The sequence below is a fragment of the Podarcis liolepis genome (assembly GCF_965112155.1).
Source record: "Podarcis liolepis genome assembly, chromosome: 9".
Classification (NCBI taxonomy): domain Eukaryota; kingdom Metazoa; phylum Chordata; class Lepidosauria; order Squamata; family Lacertidae; genus Podarcis; species Podarcis liolepis.
This window is the reverse complement of record NC_139564.1, coordinates 56,334,892-56,349,874: the sequence shown is the minus strand read 5'-3', so window position 1 is coordinate 56,349,874 and position 14,983 is coordinate 56,334,892. Positions and strand designations below refer to the sequence as shown.

General features: G+C 41.3%; 1 protein-coding gene across 1 annotated transcript in view; it reads right to left on the bottom strand.

Annotated features, from left to right (window-relative positions):
* TUSC3 (tumor suppressor candidate 3) overlaps positions 1 to 14,983 on the bottom strand; it is a 125,452-nt gene that overhangs the window by 14,537 nt on the left and 95,932 nt on the right. Inside the window, exon 7 of the mRNA XM_083460095.1 lies at positions 14,056 to 14,119. Coding sequence (XP_083316221.1) covers positions 14,056 to 14,119 — 64 coding nt within the window. The remainder of the gene's footprint in view (positions 1 to 14,055; positions 14,120 to 14,983) is intronic.

Genomic DNA, 14,983 nt, shown 5'->3' with positions numbered 1-14,983 from the left:
GAAGTCTTACAAAGCTAAGCAGTGCATCTTTAAACTTGGGTTATCAATTTTATGATTTAAAGAGGGTTAATTACATTCAGTGTATGGGTTGTAAAAGTTCACAGAGCTGTTCAGAGAGGAAAATGCATTAACTAGTCATTATTTCTATGTATCTTCCACATTTTCAGAGTTATTTTCCCCTTACCTACTTTTAGATTTCTGTAACTGGTTGGACTAGACTAGCAAAAGCATTAAATGAATCCGAGTACACTAATGGTGCTTTGTTAAATTAGGTGAGTATCGTAAAGCCTGCAAACCTATGAGATGTCTGGAAACCCATGTAACAATTCTGGTAGTACAAAATGAATGTCGCCAGGAGACAGATACAGGGTGCATAAAAATAATTACATTAATTCTCTGATTAACTGATGCATACTAAAGCCATTTAGATAGCACACAGTATGCTGTTTCCCAACCAATGTTTGCAAGATGGATAGTATCTGTCTAATGTGCCACAAGAACAGAGTAAAATCACTGCAGCGGCAAGTGTTTTCACTCACTAGCCATTTTTAGACTCTTAATTGCTAGCTTTTACAAATGCAAACAAGCACATAATGATAAAATAATTTTAACTAATTTGCCAGAATCCTAAGCCATTCACATAATTGTTTGAAAACGTATCCGTGAACAGCAACTGTTACTACTGTAATTAACATCTGTTCTAAGCAGTCGACATACAATTGATGTATCATGGGAGCTGTATCCATTTCTAGCTCCCCCCCCCCCCAAAAAAAGAAAGGTCTACCATTTTAGAATTTAGCCTCTTTTCTTTCTCTGTTTAATAGCCTTGTTAGTATCTGTAGTAACTAAACGAAAATTATCCACTGGGCACCACGCTCACTGTAAACACCTTATATTAAGTAAAGTGCACCTTTTGACTTTAGGAGTTTTGTACTGCAACTTTTTACGAGTCTGTAGCTGTTAAGAACACAACATCCACGAATAATGACACCAGAGAAAGCATGTCTAAATTAGTTTAGTGAACTTAAGACTGCCGAGAGCTTGGGTGGGGGGGGGGAGAGTGGCATGGAAAGGTGAAGCGAGTTATGCTCTCACTTCTGAATATCTCTTGCCACTTTTCTGTGTGGGAGTTGTAGACCAGCCCAAGATGTTTCATTGCCTGGGGAGCTGAAGGAGTGAAAGGTGGAATGATAGGCAGCCGAAATATATGCAGGTTGCCCAAAGAAGCCCCATAAATTTCAACGGGAGAGAGTTGTGCATGTGCTTAACTCTCTTTGATTAAAACAAGCAGGGTTTTAAAGTGTTCAAAGCCTGTTTGGATCATGAACAAAGTTCAAAATAAATCATCTCTACCATGCTAACCCAAAAATATCGACCAGCTTGGGGCTTCTGCCATGGGCAAACATGAAACAGAAGAGTTCTTGTAGCACTGAGGATTACCAAAACTTTAAAAAATACCTAAATTCTGCTGTTCATAACAAAGCAAATGCTGTCAATGCTAATTCCTCTGTGTGTATCTTTGGCTCTAATCACAGTGCTGTCCACATTCTGCCCCCGTCTCCCCACCAAACATGAAGTGATTTTGGCAGATCATCTTTACTTATCTTCCCAGTTTGTATCAGGAAATTGACAGGGTTACTTGTTCTCTATATTTATTTTATTTAGTCTCCTTGACAGGTCGACAGGGAATAGTAAAAAAGAGAACTGTGTGAAACTCAAAATTCATAAGGTACTCATTTTTTAAATATATATATAAATACAAGCAGGCAACATCCTCTTAAGTATTTGGAAAGGCACACAGGAACCTCCAGGTTTCATGAATGGGGATTGGTCTGTCTCCCTACACTTCCAGTGTAATCCTACATTTGTCTACTCAGAAATTAATTACATTAATATCAATGGGATTTATTGCCAGGTTAAATGTGTGTACACACACACACACACACACACACACACACACACACACACACTTATTAGAGCTATGAACTGGCTCCAGCAAAATCCTAGCTTCTGAGTCGAATCAGGGTGATTTGTAGAGTCACAATCGGCCAGAGTGAGTTGAGGCAGGCCTAGATTGCATCAGGTACAACCAGGGGAACCTGCAGTTGTTGAAAGGGTAGGATAGTCAGGCAGCAAGAAGAGGGAGGAAGAAAGAGACACACGCAAGGAAGTATGCATGCTTCTCCCTCTTCTTCCCTCCTGACTGCATGTTTAATCAGGGTTTTAAATCCCAATTATAGACTGTGCAAGGCCCCTGATTTGGTTTGGGGGGGGGGGTCACATCTGGAGTGGGTTGGCTCTGAATTGCCCCTGCATTGGATTGGGCAGGGGTATGCACAGACTGCAGTCTTAGCTGATTGTGTCCATTCAAAATGAATAAATGCACATGATTTTGCTATGAGAAAAAAATGCAACAGTTCTAATGAAAAACAATAATCATTCTAGATGATAGGCATGTGCTGTGGCAGCATGCATCATCGTCAGGCAACGTACTTCCTTCTCTCCCACATGGGAAGCAATGCCATCTGCGATGTTTGTAAGAAGTTGCGCTACTTTAGTTTTAATTTTTTTTAAAAAAAAACCCTGCCACTTTAATAATTGGGATCATTTTTGTCAGTTCAAAACATTTTGAAATCAATCAACCAACTAACCATTGCAGGCTTTTATTTGTTTTTAAAAGAGGGATGGAGAGCTACCCCCAACACCCACCCGATTATCTGTTGCGGCACTAAATCAATCACAAAAAAACAGGACCTTTAGGAAGGAATTTTGTAAGTACTTGGAACTTCCTGACTACTGACATTAGACAGGTACAGTGCTTGGAAAGTTGATTTTGAAAAGGAACTAGTTCTAGTTCATCCTGTTCAAAAAGGAATTTACTAGTCCCAGTTTATGCTTTTACAAACCAAACTATTTCAGTTAAAGTTCATCCAAATGAAGCTTGGATTGAAGCTTCATCCTCAGCAATTTCCCCCCAGCATTCAGAATGTTACAAGTGGCTGCGCGGGGACTAAAAATAAATAAGATGCCATACACGAGTAATACAGGCCGGCAGGAAGTCAGCAGGTGAAGCTTTCCCCACAACTGTATTTCCATACTTGAAAAGGCTAACCCTGCTTAATATATGCCAGCCACTCAGCTATTAAAGACACAAGGCACCAATCCCTTTGTTCCTGTACTTCTCACTGCAAGCTGTTCCTGTTGGAAGGGAACAAATTTCTTCAGCAGGGAAGATACAGGAAATGTCTCACATTCCTTCCTTCTGTTTGTTTAGCAACAGTGACTAAGAACCTTTGCATCTGCCAAATTTGGCTTAAAGTGTTACCCAACATTTTGCTTGCTTGCTTTGTAGACGCTTAGTTGACATTTTAAAAAATGAAAGCAAAGAGTTTGGGGAAGTGGTGGGGACATCTGAAAACCTGTAAGAAGCTGCACTGATGCACTGAAGATTTCTAATGCACCCGTTAAAACTTTAGAAACTTTGGTCCTCTTGCAGGAAACAGAAGACAAGTTTTAGACCATTAATAAAACACTTGCAGAACCAATGTTTTGTTTGAAGCTGTAAGTACCTGGGGAGGAAGTTTCAGAAGGATTTTGCTCCTCTAATATCTGCTTCCAGAAATGGGCAGGGCAATGGGAGGGCCAGTTCTTAAAAGATAGCTGCTTTCTTTCCGAAACCTCAGTTTGGGTTGGAAGGTAGGCTATGATCCAGAGGTACTTACGGTACTTAAATCAGATAGATGGTGAGATTTACTTAGGCCTATTGATTTCAACGGGCCTACCCTGAGTATGATTGACTCACATTGGCTATCAGCCACTGTTGCATTTGAAATCAAAAACTTAAGGAAATGACCTTCAGCAATGCAAGGGGCATTGGCACTTCTGGTCATGGCAGGAAAATAAGGCAGGAAAATAAAACTGGCAGAGTTGCTCATTCATTGTATGTAAACGGGCAGACACTTGGCCTCCTTGTCCTTCAGGCAACTCAGCTGGAAAATTGAAAAAGTAAAATCTCACTGAAAAACCAGATGCTACATCTGAGCCGAGATATCCCGAGCAAATAAATTACGAACGTATAAATAAATAAAAGGCCATTGGCTCACTAAGAGTTGGCCACTTCAAGTACCCATTTTAATTTGTAGAAGACGAGCTTTAGGCTAAATCTAAAGCTCCACGATGGGTTCGAATCTAACCCAGGTCATTATTTATTGAATCCATTTATTCATAGGGTAATAATTACCAACATTTATCAAACCCTGGCACCATGGAAGAGGTCAGCGGCTGGAAGCGTGGCCAACGAGGCGGAGAACGCTGCCAGCTTCCCTACACTCAGAGACTCCTGATAGTTGCATAATCCCCCCCTTTCAGCAGTGGCTGGCACTGGCTCAAGAGATAGCAGCATCCTTTGGGAGGAGTGTGCCGTGGCGGCACTGCAGCATGTCAAGAGTTAGGCGCCAGTAGCAACTTCCAGGCTAAGCCTCTTCAAGCTCCTGCCATTTTCTGATGTCTAAAAGCAAGCTAAGAGCAGCGGCTGAAGGAACCTGTCAATTAGGTCTCCACAGGGCAGCTGTCAGTTTGCTCAGTCTATTCTCTCACCATGATTGGCACCATCCAGTACCTGCCAAGAAAGGCACAAAAGGCACTCTGACCAGCTGGGAGTAGAGAGCATATTTACAGCCCGAGCTATAAAACAACTGGTTTTATATGCTGCCGGAGTCTCCTTAACATGATATGCTTTAAGCATGGTGGAGATGGGAGATACATCATCCCCTAGCAACATGCAACCCAAATGTTCCCTTCTGCAGAAGACAAGAAGTGGTTCACATCCCAACTGATGCTCTGCTAGAATTCAAGTGTTGGGGGTAGCAATATCCTTGAATGCTAGAAATTGCAACAGAGATATTCTGCCTAGTAATTCAACAGAACTGGAACACCATTGTGAAACAGCCACCTAGAGGCCTTATATAAATGAGGCCTCTTCTGCACCCTCTTATACAAAAAAAAATATTATTCCCAGTGCACTCAGACAAACAGTTGCGGGTCATTAATCAAGAGGTGCATTGTGTCATAAGCCAGACGCATCAGGTCTGAATACCTACTGGAGCACTTTCTGCAACTTTTGACTACCACACTTTTTAATTTCCTGAATGCTGCAGCTTAAAATATTGTAGGACTAGTCATTAGAATTTGTTCCTGTGCAATGTTTGCTTAGCTTTAGAGCTCTTCTTTCAAATTCTGAATCTCCGATAGTCTAGTACAATTAGGCTTGACTCATGTGTTCAATCTGTCTCAACCCGCCGCTCCTGTCTAGGCACTCAGTTCACAGATCTGCAAATTGTTAGGAGGTTTGCTGCAGAGCACTGAAAAGTCAAAGGCTGTGCACGGCAGTAGCTTACATATGAACTACACACTGCACAGAACTGTCATATGGTTTTAGTTTAAGAGCAGTCAGCACAATGTGTGTGTGTGTGTGTGTGTGTGTAGGGCATCAGATTTAGAAAAAATAATAATTAACATATACTGTATTTTTCGCTCTATAAGACGCACCAGACCACAAGACGCACCTAGTTTTTAGAGGAGGAAAACAAGAAAAAAAATATTCTGAATCTCAGAATCCAGAACAGCAAGAGGGATCGCTGCGCAGTGAAAGCAGCAATCCCTCTTGCTGTTCTGGCTTCTGGGATAGTTGTGCAGCCTGCATTTGCTCCATAAGATGCACACACATTTCCCCTTACTTTTTAGGAGGGAAAAAGTGAGTCTTATAGAGCGAAAAATACGGTATATTGTTGACTTCTTCAACAGCTTTGATACTGATCACATTTGAACTACACGTTCCCAGGGACATTGTAGAGATCCATCTACCATTGTATACGACATAGCTTACTTTTTAGGTGCTTGAACTACCATGGCCCCTAGATCACTTAGGACAGGGCTGAGAAAACTGTGGCTCTCCAGAGGTAGTTGGACCAGATGCATCATCAACTTGTAGAACAATCAGATATTCAGTCATTTTCTACACCATTTAAAAAAGTGTAATTATTGAAAACAAGGGCCTTTGTCACCTGTCTTTAGAACTAATCAGGAGACATAATTCCAATTGAAATATTAAGCAGTAAACGTAAGGATGTTGTTGTTTTTCTAAAGGAACCACCCTCAAGATAAGCTCTTATGAAGCTTGACTGTTTCTGATGATCTCTGAAGCTGAGAACTTATATTCTATCTAAAGCCATCAGACCCGTGAAGGTAAAGATTTTAAAATCCATTTCAGCCGGGTCCAGCTACAACAAGCAGAGGATGGAACTACAGCTGACTGGATGATAGACCACTGATTTTCAGATCTTTCCCTTTCGGTGAGATAACACCTGGGCTACTTAGAAAGGTGCCAATCAAACGGGTTGGAGAAAATAGGTTTTGAAAAGCTTGAAAATGAGAACCCAAAATAAAAGTTGAGACACGGATTACAATTACACGTAAAAAAAAAAATCCCCAAGTATGTGAAGTGGAGGAGAGAAAACATTGATTTGTTCTCTGAAGAAAGAAATATTTTGTAGTCAACACTTCAGAGAAGTGGAAACGGAAGTATATGGTCACCCAAGGAGAAAGTATATCCCCCCAGTATCTTTTCCTTTATTTATTTATTCTCCATATTCTGCTGCTTATTTGGTTTGGCTATTCTTATGGGGTTGCTTTTTTCCTCCAGCTATAAGCTTTATTCTTCCAATCCTGCCACACCCAAAAATGACTGCCCACTTTCCCTGACTCTTATATACAGAAGGTCACCTCAAAACATTTGAACAGCTATACTCCTCTCTTTTCCTTCAAGTCCCTTTCAGAACTAAGCTTTGTGAAGCCTTAGGCTCATTTTCAGTTGGAGAAGGCCTGTGGCTCAGTGATACAGCTCATGCTTTGGGTGAAAAATTTCCCAGGTTTAATCTTTGGGAATCACCAGATAGAGGAGGGAAAGACTCTGATTAGAGGACTTGGAGATCTTCTGCCAGTCTCAGTGTTTTCCAAACTTGGGTCTCCAGCTGGTTTTGGACTACAATTCCCATTGTCCCTGACCATTGGTCCTGCTAGCTAGGGATGATGGGAGTTGTAGTCCAAAAACAGCTGGAGACCCAAGTTTGAGAAACACTGGTTTAGATAATACTGACTTGCTATAAGGCAGCTTCTTATGTTGCCTTACGTTAGCCAAACATGCCAATATGTTTGCTGGCTGATATTCCATTCATCAGACTTACCTTCTTCCTTTTATCCATTACCTCTCCCATTGGAAGCTTCTCAAGGGCAGGGAACTATTTTTTTAAAAAGTTTATATTAGCTAAGTGCTATTAATGCTACTAATTTTTATACCCAGACTCTCTTGAAGTTCAGCCTATGCAGCAAGACACTTCTGTGTTAAAACTGACCTTAAAATACCTCATTAGTAAACTAAATAGTTTTCGTAGCTTAGTTACCAACATTTTATCTGCATTAACTGTATTTTAGAAAAGAATTATTGGGGAGTGGGGAGGAGGAACCCTGCAGGTTATTGTAAATCCCCACAGTAACGACCTTCAGGTTTATCACTTGCTATACAAGCAAATACATTGCTTAAATGGAAAAGTCTTTTGATAAAGAAAATATTTATTACTTGAGCCGCATTAAGTGGAATGTTATTGCAACCGCAAGTATGAAAACAGCACAGATTACAGTTGCTAATCTTCAGCGTTCTGGTGCGAGAAAACCTAAGCAAGCATTGTGAAAAGCTTAGGGTAAAAAAATGTGTGGAGAATAGATGCAGGGTTCTGGCAGTAGGAAGAAATGTTATCTAACTTCTAGGGTGTGGGGGGGGGGAGAGAGAGACACACGAAGCATGTGTTGTGGGGAATGAGAGGAGAGGATTAAAAAACAACAACATTCCCTTCCTTCATTTGCTAAGACATTCAAATAATGAGAAGGCTGAAATATCAAGGACACGTAGGGGAGGAAATTATGTTCCGAATGTGAACTCCAAATGTATGTTTGTTTTAAAACAGACTTTCCCCATTTATTGTACTTAGGACCAAGTATTAAAGTTTGAATCAAGAACAGGAGAATGACAGTTGCAGGTTTTGCTAGATGGTACTGTTACCAGGCGGAAGGGACGCAGGTGGCGCTGTGGTCTAAACCACTGAGCTTAGGGCTTGCCGATCAGAAGGTCGGCGGTTCGAATGCCTGCGACGGGGTGAGCGCCTGTTGCTCAGTCCCTGCTCCTGCCAACCTAGCAATTCGAAAGCACGTCAAAGTGCAAGTAGATAAATAGGTACCGCTCCAGCGGGAAGGTAAGCGGCGTTTCCGTGTGCTGCTCTGGTTTCGCCAGAAGCGGCTTGGTCATGCTGGCCACATGACCCGGAAGCTGTATGCCGGCTCCCTCAGCCAATAAAGCGAGTTGAGCACCACAACCCCAGAGTCGGCCACAACTGGACCTAATGGTCAGGGGTCCCTTTACCTTTTACTGTTACATTTTGCAACTGGCGCAGGTTTAATTGTGACCCTGTGGAGATCTCTGGCAACTGACATCTCCATTTGGCTGGCCCCTCCTACTTCCTTAACCAGGTAAGCAGAAGAGCTTATTCATTGCACTTATAGCCCACATTTTCCTCCCAGGAGTACGTGGTTCATCCCTCCCCTCAGTTAATCCCTACAACATTCCTGTGAGGTAGGTTAAGAGACTGTGATTGGCCCAAGGTTTCACGACTGAGTGGGGATTTGAATCCTGATCTCCCAGATCCCAGGCCGACAGTCTAACCACTACACCGCCCAGCATCCTAGAGTATTTCTGCTATGGGGCAGCTATAAAAATTTAGTAAGTAGATAAAAAGAGGGAAAGCAAAATGTCACTTAGAGAAGGATCAGAAATGTTATCCTTGAAGCTTGAATTTGTTTTATTCTGGATTGTTTTATTTGATGTTTTAATGTGTTTGTAAACTGCTTTGAGATGTTTTCTTTAAAATATAAAGCGGTATAGAAATTATGATGATGATGATGATAATGAAGAAAAAAGGTGCCTAGACATTTGCAACCTAGGTTTAAGGTGCCATTTGGGAATTAAATTGTGTATCTGAGTTTCTAACACTGGTTACAAGTTATTTGTTGGGGGGGGGAGCACATATTGAAACGCTCCTCTCAAAAAACTAAAAATGTGTTTTGTTGTGCATCTTGCTTGTTTTTGGTGAACTCTTTTCTCGGTGTACTAGTTTTCTATTTATAAAAAACATTCTCTCTTCCAAGTGGGAATATTTCAACATGAGATTTCTCTACCTATAGTCCGAAGAACTTTTCTTCTATGGAATAAGTGAGTCATTTCAACTAGTAGTTGTCAATGGATTAGTATAGTCAATTTGGTTCTTCAGTTTTTCTGTCTTTAAAAGTATGTGGAGTTCAGAAAGATTTCCATTTTGTCTCAAGAAGCTCTGGAATAGGGATGTGAGTAATATCAAGATATGGATGGGCAATCTAAACAAGAGCTCGAAAGGCAAAAAATATTTGTGATTTGCAGTTTAAGAAGTCTTTTTGCTTTAATAGTCAGCTTTTAAATGGCAGAAGCAAAACAAGTCTCTTTATCCCATTCCTGACATGAAGAATGTATGTTTACCGTTGAAATGTGAAGTAATTATCCTAGGAAGCTTCTGTTTGAGAATCTGTGTTCTATGGTCTAATTATTCTCAGAGTTGAAGAATAATTAATGTAATGCATGATGTGTGTCTATGATTGTTTTCAGATCAATGCCTGAAGTGAAGAGTCATTTTTGAAATGCCCTGTTTAGAAATACAATTGAATGCATTCTGATAGGGGGAAAAAATGTGCTTTCGTCCTTACTTTCGTGAATATCAACATGCCTCCCCCTCTTTCTTTCCTACAATGTCTGTCAGCCAACCACCAATGCATCTTTATCCAGGTACTTAATGATGGAAAGATGATGACATATGTTGATTGCACAAACTAAGGTCTTTGATGAGCTTCTAAGAACATTGGTACTGGAACAGATATGTAACAGTCGTTTCTATACAGTCATTCTGTTTTATTTCATATAGTTCCATCTATCTCAAACACATCTCAGCTCCTGGGATGATTTATTGATGGCTTTCTAAAAAAATACCAAGCACCACCCCTCCAAAAGGAAGCTACTCAGGGCAGCCAAAATATTGATATAAGTCTGCCTAAAACCACAAACTATTATTTGTGAAAATTACATACAGCACCTTCAGGCAATGATCATCCAACTGAGAGGGTGACAAATATGTTTACAGTACATAAAGCTTCATTCTCAATTGCACCTGATAACAAGCTACTGTTGCTCTTAGAAAGGAAAACAGGGCTTTGCCAGTTTAAGATAAATGAGAACAGATGCTGAGGAAAAATGGCACTACACTGCGGTTATAATGACAGATTAGAAGCGATCCAAATCTAAAAACAATTCTCAAACTGCGTTCAGCATTAATGTTTCTTCCCCTGAAAAAATCTGTCCTCGGATGCACTGTATGTAAAAGAAACCATGGGGTGGAAACCCATCTATTCCTTTCCTGGGAACAGAATCCACATTTTGGCAAGTTTGCTTTTCAAAATGTTGCTGTGCAATAGGAAGCTGACTTATTGAGCCTTGTTATCCCTTAAGCAAGCTTTAGACAGGCCTAAATGAATACACTTTGACAGAATTACCCTGGATTTACTTTGACGTAAATGAAACAGGCATGATGCTCAATATTGTACAGAAACCTGCTAGATGGAAAAGGCAGGAGAAGCAGGAGGGCAATCCCTGTAAGCTTACGGCACCATGCTTGGATAGCACCGTACAAGTAAGCTTGCACTACCTGAGAAGCGCTGTGCACAAACATGTTGAAGAGAAAACTAAAGCTGAAATGCTTCTGCTCACATTTGTTGGCTCAACAGTACACACCTGCCTGTGGCTGCCACCCCAAAATCCCTCCCAGCATTAGCCATTTATGGACAGGGAGTTTTGCTTAAACATTTTCTATCCCCTTTTGGAACAAATGAGGGCCCTCAAAGTAGTTTACTGTATTTTTCATGACATAAGACGCACCTGGCCATAAGACGCACCTAGTTTTTAGAGGGGGAATACAAGAAAAAAAATATTTAAAGGGAGTGCTGAGCAGAGCCTGTATGCATCCCAGGCTCTGCTCAGCGCTCCCTTTAATGAGCTGCGCCTTGCGTGTGTGCGGCTCTTGGGGGCTTTTCCCCGAGGAGGGAAAAGGGACTGACGGGCCGCATCAGTCCCTTCTCCCTCCTCGGGGAAAAGCCCCCAAGAGCCGCACACACGCAAGGCGCGGCTCTTTAAAGAGCGCTCGGAGCATGTGTGTGGCTCTTGGGGGCTTTTCCCACCTGCATTCGCTCCATAAGACGCACACACATTTCCCCTTACTTTTTAGGAGGGAAAAGGTGCGTCTTATGGAGCGAAAAATGCAGTACATTAAAAACAAAACAAAACAGAAAAAAGAAAGCAAAGTGAAACAAAACACAATTGAGTAACAAAAGTTAAAATTAAAAATTTATAATAACCACAAGCTGATTAGAAAGGCTGAAAAAGAACAAAGGAAGGACCCCAACCACCTTATGTTATAGGCAGGGCCAGTCTGGTACGAGAGGGATGACTCCTCCCACTGGAGACAAGGCAAAAGGCAGATTAAAATTCAACAATACGTTTTTCATAAAACACTGAGAAATTCAACAGCATTATCGGGGAAACTGATATTTTGTTACTTTCTTCTTTACTGCAAACATTTTTGAATAGACAAACAGAAACAACAGCGCAGCTAATAATTATTGCTGGTACATAAAGGATAATGGAAACAAACTCTTCCAAGCATAACTGTTAAAAATCCATATGTAAGACTTCACACTGCTTGCATAACCTCTTTGCATCACAAATTTCAGTTGACAGTACTGAGCCATGAAATAAAACCTTCAAAAACTCTTGTGGGACGTGCTAGTTTAAATCCTCTATTCAAACTAGAAAGCCGTGAGAAGGATGTGTCAGGACAGTAAAGAAAGGTTCCTTGGCAACTTGGCTTTGAATGTTACTGTAAGCCTGATGACATTTATTGAAAGTCAGGGTTCACTGAACCCCTTGGGACTCTCCTCTATAGAAAATTTGTTTAAGGGTCCTTTGATGACCACCCTCTATCCACCCAAAGAGACAGAAGCATTTGAATTAGAAACACTGGTAAAAGTTGGAAGCTAATTGAAAATCTATGTTGGGAACCTGCAGTCATCAAGGAAGCCTCGAGACTATCACTTCCTGATCAGGAACTATTCCCTCGCCCTAATATTTCCCACTTACGGTAATGTATGAAGTTGGAACTGCTAGTTGTGAAGTATTACCACCTGTCTGCCCAATCCATGGGGTGAAAACAACAGTGCACAAGGGAGTTTCATAAAACAACAGTTGTCTTTAACACAGCCATAGTTCCACAGAACCATGGACTCCAAATACATTTTGGTGAGTCAGAGAATATTCCATGCACAGTCCCCAATACAGCAGGGAATACTGCAAATAGTTCTCAGAGAGAATCCTGTATGAGGACCAGAATCTGCTGGACCCACCGCCACCCCGGCCAAAAAAAATCTTCCATACTGTCCTCAAATTGTGTAGCATTTCTGATGTATACTACTAATGGTAAAAATGGGGAAGTTTTGACAGCAAAACATTAGGAACTCTCAGATTTTCCTAGTGGTACTAGGAACGTTGCGGTAGATATATGTTAATATGGGAGCTTGGGCAGAACACACAATCAGTTATAATTACTCTGTAATACAAGTAATATAATTCCTTCTAAAATCTCCTGCAACTGTAGTATGATGACCCAGGACCTCCATATACACTGCCCAGGCTTTTGCCCTGAGGAGGTCACGTTGGTGCTGCTAACACAGCTGTTTGACTTCACCCCCAAAGACACACTCCACTGTGTCTCGAGACAGATGGATGTCAACACCACAGTGACTTCTCTTCATCAAAAAGCATTGCCCCACGTTTGTTGCTACTGGGGAGCATAACCATACAGCCAACTTTATTACCTGACTGATGAACCTATTAAAAGAGAAGGATTCGTTCAAATGGGTCTAGGCCCTTAGAGCCTAGAGTTGGTGTTGCGCTTAGGCGCATCCATCCCATTTTATATAGACTTTCTTTTCTAATCAGGTATATACAAGGAATGACAATTTTAGGCCCATCCAATTGACACATGATCACTGATGTGCGGGTCCTTTCGGACCTGGAAGAAGGCAGAATGGGGGTGAAATGGGGGTGGGACAGGGGAGGGGCAGAGCACACTTATGCATGCTCTACCGACATGTGTGGGGGACAGGAACAGAATTCCTGCACAAAACGATCACTGCTTTTAGATTATACATACCCCATCCTTGTGATTCAGCCAGATGGGCAGGGTAGAAATAATAAATTATTATTAATTATTATTATCCACCCATTCATTTGTGTGGAGAAGGTATGAGTACTTAAGAGATGTACAATGGCACGTGTGTGTTGGGTGGGGGAAATATGCTTCCAATGAGACTTGCTTCCACATTTAAACTAGGAATACAGTCTTTTGTTGTGATAAAGGAAGATCTATTTGCTTTCCAGATGTTACTAGACACCAAATTGTTGGGGATGATGAGAGTTGCAATCCAACAATATCTGGAGGGCAACTGGTTCCCTACCCTTGCAATAACAGCAAGTTTATCAAAAGATTAAAATGATTATCTTGTCACTTGATGATCACTGCTGACATCCTGAGCTGATCCATAGTTTAACACAACATAGTTGGTTTCTGTTACAAGGGGAAAACAATACGCAACACAGCACCAGGTAACCAGTTAGCAGTATACAACAAAAACACCTACCTTTCTCTACACATAAAACCCCCCAAACTATTGGGCATCATCTTAATCACATAGCAAATAGGCAGGGAACGCAATACCTGTTCAAAACCTCAGTGATATTCACTGTCAGTGCAATTTCATGTAATAGCAGACTCTGCTTAGCTTGCCTTGTTCCATCCATCAACATTTGAAGGATACTCAGGAGCAGTATAATATGAGACTCTGCCACGAATTGTGCTTGGCTGCTTCCATGAATGTAACTCTGAGAAATGGAGGGAAAGGGAGAGTAAGTATTAGATTAGCACATACAAAACATTTTTAAAAGGATACAATTAGTAAAGATACGTGTCAACAGAATTAAAAGCAAATAAAAACCAGCCTGGCAAAAGCAGGGTACAAAGTACAAAGTAATACAGAGAGATGACAGTGGTGCATAAACACAGCTGCAGAGCTGCACCTTTCTAAATTCTTGCTTAAAGCCAAAGAACCAGCATGGGAGATAACTAAAAGGGGTAGGCTACTGCCATCACACCCTGTTGGTGGCCTTCCCAAAGGCATTTGACTGGCTATTGTTCACAACTGAGTCTTGGACTAGATGTGCCTTTGGCCTCATCCTAGAAGGCAATTCTTAAAGCAGTGTTTGTCTGCCAATTTCCTGAGCTTTAATCAGAATTGTAGCATTGACACAGATCAAAACCCACATACTGAACAGCAGGTACTGGGAATTATTCAGCAAGCTGAATTTTTAGCCTGGCCCTTGTGTGCTACCCTCCCTGGGAGATGCCATACTTGGTTCCATTAAAAAAGCCACAAAACCATTAAAAACACACAAAAGTCTCAGAATGATGTTTCAAAAGGTTGTCAGATAAGACACTCTGTAAGGGCCGAGGAGGAACTAGGCAGAGGAACAAGCCCAATTAGAAAATGGCAGGATGAAGAATTGAATTCACATATGTTGAAATACTTGTCATTCAGTGAGGCGGGAGGGGGCACTTTATTTCATTCATCCAAAAGGACAAAGGGATCCACTCATGTCAAGGGCAAGTCTATGTACAGTGGTACCTCCATTTATGAACTTAATTCGTTCTGTAAGTCCGTTCTTAACCTGAGGCGTGCTTTCGCTAAT